The 14,567-nt window shown below is 43.2% G+C and overlaps 2 protein-coding genes across 3 annotated transcripts in view; one reads left to right on the top strand and one right to left on the bottom strand.

Moving 5' to 3' along the window:
- Nucleotides 1-14,567, top strand: part of SIL1 (SIL1 nucleotide exchange factor) — a 212,319-nt gene that overhangs the window by 181,856 nt on the left and 15,896 nt on the right. The window lies entirely within an intron of this gene.
- Nucleotides 4,161-4,622, bottom strand: LOC307099129 (large ribosomal subunit protein eL33-like; the record flags this gene model as incomplete). The annotated part of the gene is made up of 1 exon (XM_079770319.1): nt 4,161-4,622. A coding segment is annotated over one exon (357 nt), but the record flags the coding sequence as incomplete, so codon positions are not given.

Genomic DNA, 14,567 nt, shown 5'->3' with positions numbered 1-14,567 from the left:
GCACCTCTGCCTTCTGCAGCTCCTGTGAGTCTCAGTGTGCTTCTCTCTTTTCTTCTAGTTGTAGAATTTCCACTCAGCCAGCCTTCCTGTGGTTCTGGATGATGTCCATTTTGTCTTTTAGTTGTAGTTTTTAAATTGTTGTACGAGGCAGCAGTTCAGGTGTTTACATATGCCGCCATCTTGGTTTCTCCTCACATCTTAGAACTCTTGAAAGCAAGATCTGGGTAAGGAAGTTCTTCCTGAGATATAAAGGCTTGTTGAGAGAGGTGTATTGACTGCAGCTTGGAACAAGGATTGGCCAGGTGATTTTCCTTGGAGCCGTCTTATCCTGTGGAATCTGGACTGCTCTGCTCTTCCTCAGTCCCCAGCACCTAGGGGGACAGTTATATCACCAGCTGGAATAGATGACCTAATATAGCACCCTCTCTGTGTTCTTAAACTTGATAAATCTCACTGTGTGAAAAATCTCCTATATGTTTTAGCCTAAATTTTCTTCTGCTTAACCCTGTTACTTCTACCTCGCCTCCATCAGACTGCCTGAGTTAATTACTTAGAGATATTCTTTGAATAATTATAGGGCACAGATAATTTCTCTTTAGCCCTCTATCTTCCACGTCCCCCACCCTGTGGTCTCCCTTTAGCCAATTCTAATTAACTTTTTTGATCCTTCCTCAGTGTTGTTCCCTCTAGCTTATTAATTACATTTCTCCACCGGGAATGCTTTCTGTACTGGCTTTGTCTATTTAGCCAGAGGAGCTGAGAATGAGAATCTAGAGCCACTCTAGATTGAGTGGGAGGTGGTACATTCTTCTTTATTCCCCACCACAGGTAGGCCCTCCCACTTCTGAGAAGAATTAAAACTCAGGTGCTCTGTCTTTCTTAGCAGAAAAGTAAAAATAGTAATTCGCATTAAATTGTATACCGTATTTTTCCATGTATAAGATGCTATTGTTCTCAGAAAACTACAGGACATTGAAAAAAGAGATAGAGGAAGACATAAACAAATGGGAGAACATACCGTGTTCATGGATTGATAGAATCAACATCATTAAAATGTCCATACTACCCAAAGCAATCTATAGATTCAATGCAATCCCCATTAAAATACCAACGGCATATTTCACAGACCTAGAACAAACTCTCCAAAAATTCATCTGGAATTAAAAAAAGACCCTGAATAGCCACAGCAATCCTGAGAAAGAAGAACAAAGTTGGAGGGATCACAATACCAGATATCAAGCTATATTACAAGCCATGGTTCTCAAAACTGCCTGGTATTGGCACAAGAATAGACATATAGACCAATGGAACAGAACAGAGAACTCAGAAATAGACCCAAGCCATTATGCTCAATTAATATTTGACAAAGGTGGCAAGAGCATACAATGGACTCAAGACAGTCTCTTTAATAAACGGTGCTGGGAAATTTGGTCAGATACATGCAAAAAAAAAAGAAGAAAGAAAGAAACTAGATCACCAACTTACACCATACATAAAAACAAATTCAAAATGGTTAAAGGAGTGATATGTAAGATGGGAAACCATAAAAAATCTTATAAGACTCCATAGGCAGCAAAATATCAGACATATGTCATAGCAATATCTTTACGGATATAGCTCCTAGGGCAGTGGAAACTAAGGAGAAAATAAACAAATGGGACTTCATCAAAATAAAAAGCTTCTGCACAGCAAAAGAAACCATCAACAAAACAACAAGAAAGCACACTGCATGGGAGAACATATTTGCCAATGCTATTTCAGATAAGGGTTCAATCTCCAAAATTTACAGGGAACTCATACAATTTAACAAAAGGAAGATAAACAATCCAATCAAAAAATGGGCAAAGGACCTAAATAGACACTTTTTGTAAGAGGACATACAGAAGGCTGACAGACGCATGAAATCCTGCTCAAAGTCACTAATTATCCGAGAGATGCAAATCAAAACGACAATGTGGTACCATCTCACACCTCTCAGAATGGCTATCATCAACAAATCAACAATCGACAAGCACTGGTGAGGATGTGGATAAAAAGGAACCCTTGTACACTGTGCTGGGAATGCAGACTGGTGCAGCCACTGTGGAAAACAGTATGGAGTTCCCTCAAAAAGTTAAAAATGGAACTCCCATTTGACCCAATAATCCCACTTCTAGGAATATATCCCAAGAAACCAGAAACACCAATAAGAAAGGATATATGCACCCCTATGTTCATAGCAGCACAATTTACTATAGCTAAGATTTGGAAACAGTCTAAGTGCCCATCAGCAGATGAGTGGATTAAAAAACTGTGGTACATCTACACAATGGAATACTATGCTGCTATAGAAAAGAAGGAACTTTTACCATTTGCAACAGCATGGGTGGAACTGGAGAGCATTATGCTAAGTGAAATAAGCCAGTCAGAGGAAGATAAATATCACATGATCTCACTCATATGTGGGATATAATGATCAACATAAACTGATGGACAAAAACAGATTCAGAGACGATATAACACTGAACAGGCCATCCAACTTCAGAGAGAAGGCAGGTGATGGGGGAGGGGGGTTAGAGATCAACCAAAGGACTTGTATGCATGCATATTAGCATAACCAATGGACAGACACTGGGGTGGTGGGGGTTTGTCCTCAGGGGTGGGAGTGATGGGGGGGGCAATCAGGGGGGAAAAAGGAGACATATGTAATACTTGAAACAATAAAAAAAAGCTAAAGAAATGCTTTTTTTTTTCTAAAATTATTAGACTGAAAATTGAGGGGCGTTTTATACACAGAAGTCAGCCAAGGAGGGAGCCTCACAGGTGGATAGCTATCCATACCTTTTCAAACAGGGTTCCTCCAATCGCGGGTTTTATTGTTACTGATGTCACCTGATGCCATAATTGGAGGTGGAGGTGGAGAGTGTGCAGATGCAACAGGGACCAGAGCGTTCTGACCCCATAAAGATGTCAAAAAATAAAAGATAAATACCAGTAAGCGATTGTCTTACTCTGCAAAATTCAAACTGAATGTAATCAGCTATGCAAAAGAGTATGGAAATAGAACTGCAGAGAGACAATTTGGATCTCCTCTCACTGAGTATATGACCAGACAGTGGAGAAAACAGGAAGAACAACTACTTAAGATGCCAAAAAAGGAGCAGAGGAAAAGCAGCAAAATGGGCAAACTTGGAGCAGAGGAAAAGCAGCAAAATGGGCAAACTTGGAGCAGAGGCTTAAGACTTGGATTATGGAGCAACGCCAGAGTGGCGTATGTGTGTCAACCAAGCTTATTCAATGTCAGGCAAGAATGTTTGCAAGCAAAATGCACATTGTTGATTTTACAGGAAAGGCAAAATGGTGCTTCAATTTCATGAGGAGAGAAGGGTTGGCCATGAGAACACGAACAAAGTTAGCTCAGAAAATGCCACCAGTTTATGAGGATGAACTCACATATATAGACAGTGACTCAGAAGACAGTAGTGATACAATAGAAGTTGAAGAAATTGATATGTCTGGAATTAATAGTGATGAAGAAGAGAGCAGTGATGCAACAGAGGCTGAATAAAGTGATATGCTGCATAATATCATAGTACTGGTATGTAAATGTGGTGATTACTAAATAAAAATGTGTTCTGTTTTATGTTTAAAATATTGATTTCTTAATTTTGGGTTGGGAAAATGAGGGCCATCTTATACATGGGGGCGTCTTATACACATAAAAATACAGTAATATATTGTGGTAAAACAACTATTATTTGAATGTTTGGTATTTGCTAGGAATTGTGCTGAAATCTTCATATAATATCATATTTCATTTCTACAACAATCCCATGAGATAAATATTATTATTAATATAGGTTTTACAGATGAAGAGATAGAGGCTCAAAGAGGTTTAGTAACATATCCCAGTAATACAGATTGAAGACGCTGAAACTAGGATTTGAACCCAAGTCTCCTCTCTGACTCCAGAGCAACTTATTCACTAGTTTGTTTACTGAGTTTGGGTTTTTTGGTAAAACAAAAGTCCAGACCATTGGCTCGTAGCCCACCAAGAAAACAAACACACTAACCTGGGATGAGATGCCCTAGTGTAAAAGGGGCTTTCTAAATTGAGATTATAAAACTGATATAGAAGCAAGTTGGTGTGGCACTATGGGTCTTTACATATCTTAATACCTGGGAATCTCCTTCTGCAAAAAAATAATACTCTGATATATTCTTGACTTGCTTGATTCTTTTTTTTTTTAAGAGAACAAATTCATTTTATTTACTTTTCAATAAGTTTAAATCTTTGAGGGGTATGGCATTACATGGATTCTGTATTTAATGGCCTTAGTGGGAAGGTTGCTTCGGAATTTAGCACAAACCATGCCACTGTTTCCATGAGCATGAGTTACCTTTCCCAAGATTACTCTGGTTTTGTTTGGTTTGCCACCAGGAGTCACTGTGTTGTTCTTTTCTTTGTACACATAAACACATCTCTTGCCTAGATAGAATTCAGTTTCATCTCCAGCATAAACACCTTTAATTTTAAGAAGAGCTGTGTGCTCCCTCCTGTTCCAGAGACCCTGCTTATAGCCAGCAAAAATGGCCTTGGACCACAGCCTTCCAGATGTATTTGTCCTTATAGAAGTCCTGTCTCAGCAGACCTCCACAGGATCCAAGATGGCGGGGAAAAACTTGCTTTGATTCTTAATTCACTTTTCTAAAAGTTTGATCTCTCAGAAGGTTATGTGTGTGTTTGGTGAATTGAAAGTGTTGGGAACCTGAGCAGAAAGTGGCTATGTTTAGAGAAGCCAAAGGAAATGCAGAACTCTCTGAGTTTGAGGGAAAGCAGACTTTAGAAAAGTAGATATAATATCTGACTCAGAGCTTTGAAAGGAAGGATGACTCATAGTCTGGTAAATGAAATGTGTTAAATACAGTCAGAAGTGATTACTGCAAGGAACAAGAGAGGAGACACGTAAAGAAACCAACATGGCCGTATGGAGAGCAGTTAGTAATGAGCTTTTGTCAAAGAGATGAAAAAGAGACCTATAACCAAGAATAGATAGAAAAGAAGGGGGTAAACTTCTGAGAACACTGTCAGGAATACCAGGTGGGTGAGATCTGGGATGCTAACAATAAAGGACCTGCCTGAGCAGTTAGTGTTCAGATTAAGAGGCATGACAAGGAAGGCATTAGCCACCTGCTTCAGTGAGATGATTCAATATAGCAGATAAAGAGAGGGCATCTCCATCCTCTGTTCTATTTCTGTTTTGCCTTTGACTTCTCTTTTAAGGAAAATGGCCTTCCTGCTAGAAGGAATAAAACAAGCATGGTTAAGAGGAACTTGAGCCCAGGACTGTGGAGAAGAAGGAACAGAGCCACTGGCTTCTATAAATCAGTTAGAATCTTCAAAATCAAATGAAAATTATGGACATCATCATGAGACCTATGTGTTTGAATCTTTATGGCATCATGGGGGTTGAGAGAGAGGCAAGGAAACAGGATGGAGTAACAGTTTTGGTTTGCAACATGACTTATGAGCATTTCTAAAGAGAATTGATCTCTTGGAGCTAGCGTGAGTTCGGTAAAAGCAGGTCTTGCCATATTAGCTTAATCCTTCCTTCATTCCTTCCACACAGAAAGGTGCATAAATCTTACACATACCACTTGATAACTTATTAAAAGTAAATATATCTATATATCCACCACCTGGATCAAGAAATAGAATTTTATCAGAACCCCACAAGATTTGCTTACGCTCCTTCCCAATTCTAATTTCCATTTTCAGAAAGATTTGCCATCCAGGGAAATCAAAGAATTACCATTTTCAGAAAGATTTGCCAGACCAAAAATTTTTTAGTTTATTGATTTTAGAGAATGAAAAGGGGAGGGAGGGGGAGAGGGAGAGGGAGAGGTCGGCTTTGTTGCTCCATCCATTCATGCATTCATTGGTTGATTCTTGTATATGCCCTGACTGGGGATCAAATCCTCTACCTTGGCTTATCGGGATGACTCCAAATAACTGTGCTAACTGACCAGGAGATTAGATCAGTGTTATGGACACAGAGAAAGCTTGTGATACAGGAAAACATTTAGCAGAATTTCACAATAAACTAATAGGTCAGGTAGAGAAATGATAAAGACGTGGATTTGTAGCTATTTGAACAATCATACCTAATAAATGTTTACTTATAAATGACTCAGTGTCAACAGAGTCTTCACTGTAGCTATGTGCCAAAGAACTCATGTCTGACTCTGACCTGTCCAGCTTGCATTCAGATTCTCATGTAAGGACATGGGGGCAGATGACACAGATCATGAGGGATAAGCAACATGTTGGCTATGTGACAGAATGAGAATCCAAAAGAATAGTGGCAGGCTAGGAAGAAAGGCCCAGGTAGCAAAGTGACATTTAAAATTTTGTTATTAAATGTTTAATTTTATAAATAACCATATTCATGTTTAAAAAAGTAAATCTTACCACCCATAAACAAATATATGGTGTCATATCACCTGTACTGTTTGTAACTTACTTTGTGACACTACTTCTAAAACCCTAGATGTGGCCTGAGGCATTCGGAGTAGAGTGGCACTGCGGCCGAGGTGCCTGGGCCCACTGGACTCTGGAGAGATTGTCCAGGCTGGAGCCCTGTGGGGGGTTCATCGGTACATGGAGCAGCATCCCACAGAGCATTGTCAAGAAGGCAGTGGATTTCCAGAGTCACACAAAAATGACTTCAGGATCCCATGATGCAAGATTGTGAAAGGGGAGCTTTCTCTGGACAGTTGGTTGCTCCTAAGCTTCAGAAAGGCTGACCTGTCAGAACAGTGATGGGGCCAGTTGGTATGTTTCATGACGTCAGATTTCAACTAGGCATCAGAAGATATTTCTCTAGCAATTGGAAGAGTTTACAACTAGAGTTAAGGCTGCCTTGTTCAATGGTTGGCTCCTTACTGCTCTAGTCTTCAAGTACTAGGCAGCCAGTTTATCAGATATACTATGCCAGATAAAAGTTCTGGGCATTGGATCCGGTTACCCCAAATGCTGGCTCTCAAATCAGTATGAGGGCATTTACAAAAAATCAGGTTTTGAGCCCCATCTTCTTAATTGTGATTCAGTTTGTGTAGAGTAAGGTTTAGAATCAGAATTTCCAAAAAGTTTTTCATGCTCCTTGGAGAAATGGCTGATTCCATGGCAGGTGCAGGAAAAAGACATTATCTGTACAAGAACATCTTGGGCCAGAAAGTAAGGAAGTGCTCAAAGAATGATGGAAACATGTCAAAAAAAGACACAGAAGCTAGCACAAAAAGGCTCTGGTGATTAAATGAGGGATAATTTCAGCAACAAAATAAATAATGATAGAAATGATTATAACCTCTAGAGAAAATAAGGATCCATGAATCCATAGTGATAAGAATGAATGAATGAATGAATGAATGAATAAGAAGAAAAACCTCTTTTGAAGTAGAGTGCAACAAATAGAAGAAATAATGGAGTTTGAATATCATCATGTGACAAGCACCATAGTAATAAGTATTTTGAGCAAGAATTATTGACGAATGCCAGAACTAAGTGGGTGAAAGTTTGATGAGAAACATTGCTGTCTTCATATTTCAAAGTGTCTCCCTATAAAATATTTATTAATTTAAAGAGACAAATAGTGACTTTATAATGGAGAAATCTGGCAGATACCACCATGACCAAGTAATGGAAGTGACCACCACCAGTTGTGGGCCTGACTGACATCTCATGCCTCTGATATGATGCACTGAGAAAGACGTAACTTTGCTTTTATGGTATTCCTGTCAGCGTGCATAACCTTAATCTAATTATGGGGGGAAATCAGACTTATCCAGGCCGAGGAGCATTCTACAGTTGGCCTGTGCTCTTCAAAACTATCTGTAAAGAAAAAGGCTAAGAAAAGAAGTGCCAAGGAGACTTAAAAGACATTTAGTAAAATGTATCATGTAATCCTGGATTGGATTTTTTAAAAATTATTTTTCTAAAAAGGATATTCTAAGAAGTTGGCAAAATCTGAATATCTATAGCTCATGTACCAGTATTAATGTCTAGATTTTGATCATTGTACTGTGGTTATATTCTTGGGAAATATACATTTGATACATTTGGAGTAAAGGGGCATGTGTATATGTTCTCCTTGCTCTCGAATGTTTCAGGAAAGAAAAAATATGTGAATATATATGTAGAGAGAGAAAATGGAAAAGCATATGTGTTAAAATGTTAACAATTGGTGACTTTTAGAAAAATATATATTTTTTTTATTGATTTCAGAGAGGAAGAGAGAGGGGGAGGGAGATAGAAACCTCAATGATGAGAGAGAATCATTGATCGGCTGCCTCCTACACACCCCTTACTGGGGATCAAGCCCGCAACCTGGGCATGTGCCCTGACTGGGAATTAGGTATCAAATCATGACATCCTGGTTCATAAGTCAATGCTCAACCACTGAGCAACACCAGCTGGGCCAATTGGTGACTTTTGATGAGAGTCCTTTTACTATTTTGCAACTTTTCTGTAAGTTACTTTTCCTGTGTAATTTTCTGTAATTTCTTAAGTGTTGTGTCTGAAATGTTTTAAGGGAAAAATGTGCCCCAATGATTGTGATGCAGAGCTATGTTTGAGAGCTACCAGATGTCTTGTCAGGAAGATTCTTTGATTGCCTTCCCTCTGAGGCCCTCTTATCTCTCCAGAGGTGGGCAGATTCATATTCTCTCTCTCTCTCTCTCTCTCTCTCTCTCTCTCTCTCTCTCTCTCTCTCTCTCTCTGTGTGTGTGTGTGTGTGTGTGTGTGTGTGTGTGTGTGTGTGTAAGTAAGGAGATCCTAGAGATATTCTTGTAAGCGCTGTCATTGTGGTGAATTGTGGATATCCACATTTGCTTACATGACTGGCTTCTGGTTGGGGACTGTATATGGACAGTCCAGTGACAGCCCTGCCCTCCCCCAGTAACAGATGGAACTTCTGAAGAGCCCTATGTGGTTCCCTTCACACTTAAGTGGTATAAGGCCCGTTACAGGCTGGATGTTTTGTTTGTCCTGTGGAAGAGTTGTATGTGGCATTCATTATTTTTGGTGAACCTGTTCTGTTTATATTCAAGTTGACAATTGTTTCCATCTTGATTGATTAATTAATTGCTTAACCCCATTAATCCCTAGATGGCAGGTTAGTATAGATCCCTAATGAACCTACCTATTTCAAGATTACACACCTTGCCAGTCCTTGTGTTTCACAGATGATCAAGGCCCCACACTAGGGCACAGACAAGAGCAGGTCACCAGAGAAGAATCTTTCTCTCTGAGCAAGAAGATGAGCATGTACAGCTTCATCAGGCAGGATTGCAAATGACTAAGCCTGACCACATATGCCGAGATACGCCCCCTTTCCCCACTGCACAGCATCTGCTCCTGGAGCATTTCAGAATAATGGCAGCTTTTTCCTGTTATTAAGCAATTAAAAAGAAATGACATTGCTGTACTTAGAAATATTGAAGTCTCATGAGAGAGTACATACCCAATGTGTCCTCAGTGTCCATGGCTTGGACTGGGACTCTGGTGGCACGTGCTCTGCGTCAGGGTTCTACCTTAGTGTTTCCTCAGCCATCTAACCCATCAGCCTAACCCTATTTCCCATCCCAGAGCTCTGCCTTCTCCAGTGTTTGTCCTCTTTTTTTTCAGCCCTTGTTGTTCTGATTAACCCAGCAGGATTTCTGTGTGTTCTCTGTTTCTGTGCACACACCCCTGGTGCCAGCAGCACCTGCTTTGTGGCCGTGTGACCTGTACAGCTGCACAAGACCCCACACTGGAAAAGGCCGGCTTGGTTTAATGCTCTGCCCTTGCCACCTGAAATTCCTTACTGTTTTTTAACAAGGGCCCCACATTTTCACTTTGCACTGGGCCTGAAAATTATGAAGCCACTCCTGTACCTGACGTGGGCAGCATTCTCATGCCCTTCCCCCCACCCCCAGCCAGGCTTGGCTGCACACCCTAAGTATCAGCTCCTCCACCCCCACTCCCAACACTTGCTCAGCTTTGGTTAGCTAAAGTATGACCTTTGACCCTTGGCAGATTGCCCACATCAGTCACTCTGACCCAAACGGTTTGGTTTCTGCAAATGTAATCACTTCCATTTCTGCAATCCCACTGCCCGCCCCCCACCCCCCCGCCCCCGAAGTATACAGAGTAGCAGCTGCTGCTGCTGTCCCTCTGCACACAGGCAGCTGACTTGCCTGCTGATTGTGAACATCCCAGTAATCCAAGTGCTAATGGTATTTATTCAGTCCAGCCTGCTTAGCCCTGAACAAGGTTTATTCTCATTTATCTCGTCGGAGACGAGCTACGTCCTTAATATCCTTTTGTTGACTTTGAGCACACCAGCGCCACTAATGTCACTAAAAGGCTTGCCAGGCCCCTGCTCTTTTCACTCCCTCAAATCTCCAACCCTCAGGACATCCATCTTCCAGCCATCAAGACACACACCCAGGCAAGGGGTGTAGCTCTGGTCCAGATTCTGTAGGCTGGGAGGGGTGTGAGGCCAGCTATATGTGCCCGAGGCATCTGAGCTAAATAAAGCTGTGCTCTCTTTGGGTAGCAAACCCACTATAATCCTAACCTTTCTGTCACAAAGCTTTGGCTAGCATTTTGGCATTATTAGCTATTCTCTCTTTAGCACAGGGTAGTTTTAGCTCTGCCTCACAGGTGAGGATACTGAAGTAAAGGGACTTATCTGAGGTCATCAGTCATTGTTCACAGGATTCTCACCAAGGGTTCTCCAGGCCCTGGCCCTTGCACCTCACTCTGAGCTATTTTGGGTATTTACTCCCCCAAAGCTCACAGCAGTGAGCATTCAGAGCCCAAGGCAGAGCTGCCTGGGGGGGAGAGAGGCTCTGAGAGCATGTTGGTGTCTGACCCTCTGGCCACATTGCTCAAGAAACAATTGGCCTCTGCTGTCCCTGCCTGGATGGACTGAGTGCCATGGGAAATGCAGGCCTTGTCTCTCCCAGGCTCCCTCTGTGGTGCTTCCTCAGCTCCTTGACTGGGCAGCACAAAAAGCTGTTTTCAGAGGGTATCGTATTTAACCCCTGAGGTGTTCACTGAGCCACTGAAGCCCTGAGCCTGGGTAGGGCCCGGATTTATGTGGGGCCCTCATTTAAGCTGGTCAGGAGAAAAGGCGGCAGCGTGTGGGCTCGGGGTTGCTGAGCCCACATGGCCACAGGCCCACGTTTGCCCGCAGTCCTGCTTTACTTACCCAGGTCCTTCCGAACTGCTGCAGGAGAACAAGTGGGTTAATTGCTTTATGAAAGCGATTTCAGCAAGTGACAAAAGGCATCAGCTTTCTCTTTTCCTCTCTGGTTTCCTTCGCCTGTGCATTAAGCTCTGTTCTCTCGTACTCTAAATGGGCTTTCCCCTTTGGGTTGGGTGGGCCTGGCTACTGCTGGCAAAGCTGTAGGTGCTCTTGGCTTACAGCCACCTTACCTTGTGGAGAAGAGAACTTTTCTCTGTCCTGACTCCAGTGTGGAGGACTGAAGGGCTCTGACTGCCTAGTCCTGGGGGACCCACTGAGGCCATGGTTGCCAGCACTGGGCCACAAGCTCTCCCCTGCAGCCTGGGGAGTTGAGACCCACCCCATCAGTACCACAGGAGTGGGAGAAGCAGCAGTCTCAAAGGAAGGAAAGTGTCAGTGCTAGGAGATGGGGAAGAAGGGATGCTGGGCAGGGATGCTAGGAGATGGGGAAGAAGGGATGCACAGCGCCACGTAACCAGAAACAACCTGACCTGGGAGTGGTGGGATAGGCCTGGTTCAGCGTGTCTCCTAGCTCAAATCCTGTCCCGCGCCCCCCCGCCCCCCCCCCCCCCACACACACACACACCGTCCCCTCCCCTATCACAGCATCACTGTCCTGAGATGAATCTTGCTCCCGGGCTCTCTCTGGTGTCTGACACCTGGAGGCACTTGTTTCCAACTTTTTGTTTTTCCCTGGGTGTGGGCTGAAGTAAGAATAGGAGCAGGTTCCATTTGCTGGGTAGTGTCTGGGTCCTACGTCACCCCATCTTGGTCCCAGCCACAGACCTGCTAGCACTATGCCCAGCTTGGCCTCTTGGTATCAGATGAGCTGCACCTCTCGGCCCAATTTTTATGACTCTCCGGGGAAGCCTTCCACTGAACAGTCTCCTCGCCTCTACACACATGATCATTCTGTCCCCTGAGCATCTGCCCTTTCTCCTCTCCACAAGTTGTCTTACCTCTACTCTGGCTTACTGTAGTCTCACCTCTCCTATGCAGCTCTCCTGGCTCTTCTAAAACCCCACAGACCTTAGGTTCAGAGCCACCTGGTCTGGCCTAAAGTTACAAGCCATTCATTTATTCATTCACTCCTAAACCAGTAAATAGCATCTGGTGTGAATCCTGGCTTGCTCAGTGTTGAGTGACAGAGAGCAGGCTGAGCTTCCCCAGGGATCTGTCCTGCGTGGGGCTTCTCTGAGCAATTGCCTGGCAGTGGCTTGCCTCTCCATCTTGCCTAAGACAGAGTCAGGCCCTCTCTAACTTACATTGGGGCTCCCTTGGAAGTACCAGGGAAGCCATATCTCCTATTGGCTTTTGGCATCTTTTCTTGACTCCCAATCAGTTTATTATTTCTCTGGAGGATCCCAAGTATTTGCCTACACAGTACATGCCTTCCCCCTTTGCAAGTTCTTTGGCTGATCTCTTCCCTCCCCCAGCTCCCTTCCCTCTGAGGATCCTCAGTCTGTTGCATGTTTTCATTTTGTCCATTTATTTTGTCCATCCTATATAATAGCCTAGTATGCTAAGTGTCCAGTCGTCCGTTCAACCAATCAAAGCGTAATATGCTAATGATAATGCTAAGGTCACTCATCTGCTCACTCTGAAGTGCACTGACCACCAGGGGACAGACAGTCAACTGGTAAGTTAGCTTGCTGCTGGGGTTCAGCCAATCGGGACTGAGCAAGACTGGCTGAACATGCCCTGGAACCCTCCCGCGTCCCTCCCCAGCCTGATCATGCACCAGTGGGGTCCCTCGGCCTGGCCTGCACCCTCTCACAATCCAGGACCCCTTGGGGGATGTCCCAGAGCCAGTTTCGGCCCTACGGTGGAAGGACTGGTCGCTATGATGCGCACTGACCACCAGGGGGCAGACGCTCAATGCAGGAGCTGCCCCCTGGTGGTCAGTGTGCTTCCACAGGGGGAGCTCCAGTCATGGCCGGCGAGCACAGTGGCGGTGGCAGCAATGCTAAGGATGTCCGACTGCCGGCACGGAGAGCAGGCCTCGGCCATCAGTCGGACATCCCGCAAGGGCTCCCGGACTACGAGAGGGCACAGGCTGGGCTGAGGCACCCCCCCCCCCTGAGTGCATGAATTTTGTGCACCAGGCCTCTAGTTAGATATAAGTGAGATCATGTGATACTTGTCTTCTTGACTGACTAATTTCACTTAGCATGATAATCTTCAGGTCCCTCCATGCTATCTTAAAGGGTAAGCGATCCTTATTTTTTACAGCTACATAACATTCCATGGTGTAAATGTACCACAGTGTTTAAATACATTCATCTACTGATGCGCACATGAGCTGTTTCCAGATCTTAGCTATTGTAGATTATGCTGCTATGAACATAGGGGTGCATATATTCTTTCTGGTTGATGTTTCAGGCTTCTTGGGATATATTACTAGAATTGGGATTACTGGGTCAAATGTCAGTTCCATTTTTAATTTTTTGAGGAAACTCCACACTGTTTTCTATAGTGGCTGTACCAGTCTGCATTCCTATCAGCAGTGTACTAGGGTTCCTTTTTCTCCACATCCTTGCCAGCACTTATTGTTTGTTGATTTATTAACTGTAGCCCTTCTGGCAGGTGTGAGGTAATACCTCATTGTCGTTTTAATTTGCATCTCTCTCATGATTAGTGATGTTCAGCATTTTTCATATGTCTTGTGGCCATCGGTATAACCTCTTTGGAGAAGTGTTTATTTAGGTCTTCATTTTTTTTTATTGGGTTGTTTGTCTTCCTTTTGTTGGGTTGTATAAGTACTTTATGTATTTTGGATATTAACCCTTTATCAGATGTATCATTGGCCAATACGTTCTTCCATATAGTGGGTACCCCTTTTCATTTTGATGCTGGTTTCTTTTGCTGTGCAGAAGCTTTTTAGTTTGATGTAGTCCTGTTTGTTCATTTTTTTTTCCTTTGTTTTTCCTGCCCTGGGTGTTGTATCGTGAAATGTCTGCGATTTTGCTGCCTATGCTTTCTTCAAGGATTTTTATTGTTTCACAACTTACCTTTAAATCTGTTGTTCATTTTGAGTTTATTATTGTGGATGGTGTAAGTTGGTGGTCTAGTTTCATTTTTTTGCATGTAGCTGTCCAATTATCCCAACATCATTTATTGAAGAGATGTCTTTATTCCGTTGTATGCTCTTGCCTTCTTTATCAAAGATTAATGTCTTCTACATGTTGTCTCTCCCCTATACCTTTTGTTGGTGATAGGGCTGCTGCTCTGGGAGGTGCCCATGCTGAACCCCATGTGTCAGGCCAGGTCTCCTTGGATTCCTGCTCTGTGCTGAGC

The sequence above is a fragment of the Cnephaeus nilssonii genome, assembly GCF_951640355.1.
Source record: "Cnephaeus nilssonii genome assembly, chromosome: 5".
NCBI lineage: Eukaryota > Metazoa > Chordata > Mammalia > Chiroptera > Vespertilionidae > Cnephaeus > Cnephaeus nilssonii.
The sequence above is the reverse complement of the archived record's forward strand: the minus strand, read 5'-3'. Positions and strand labels throughout refer to the sequence as shown.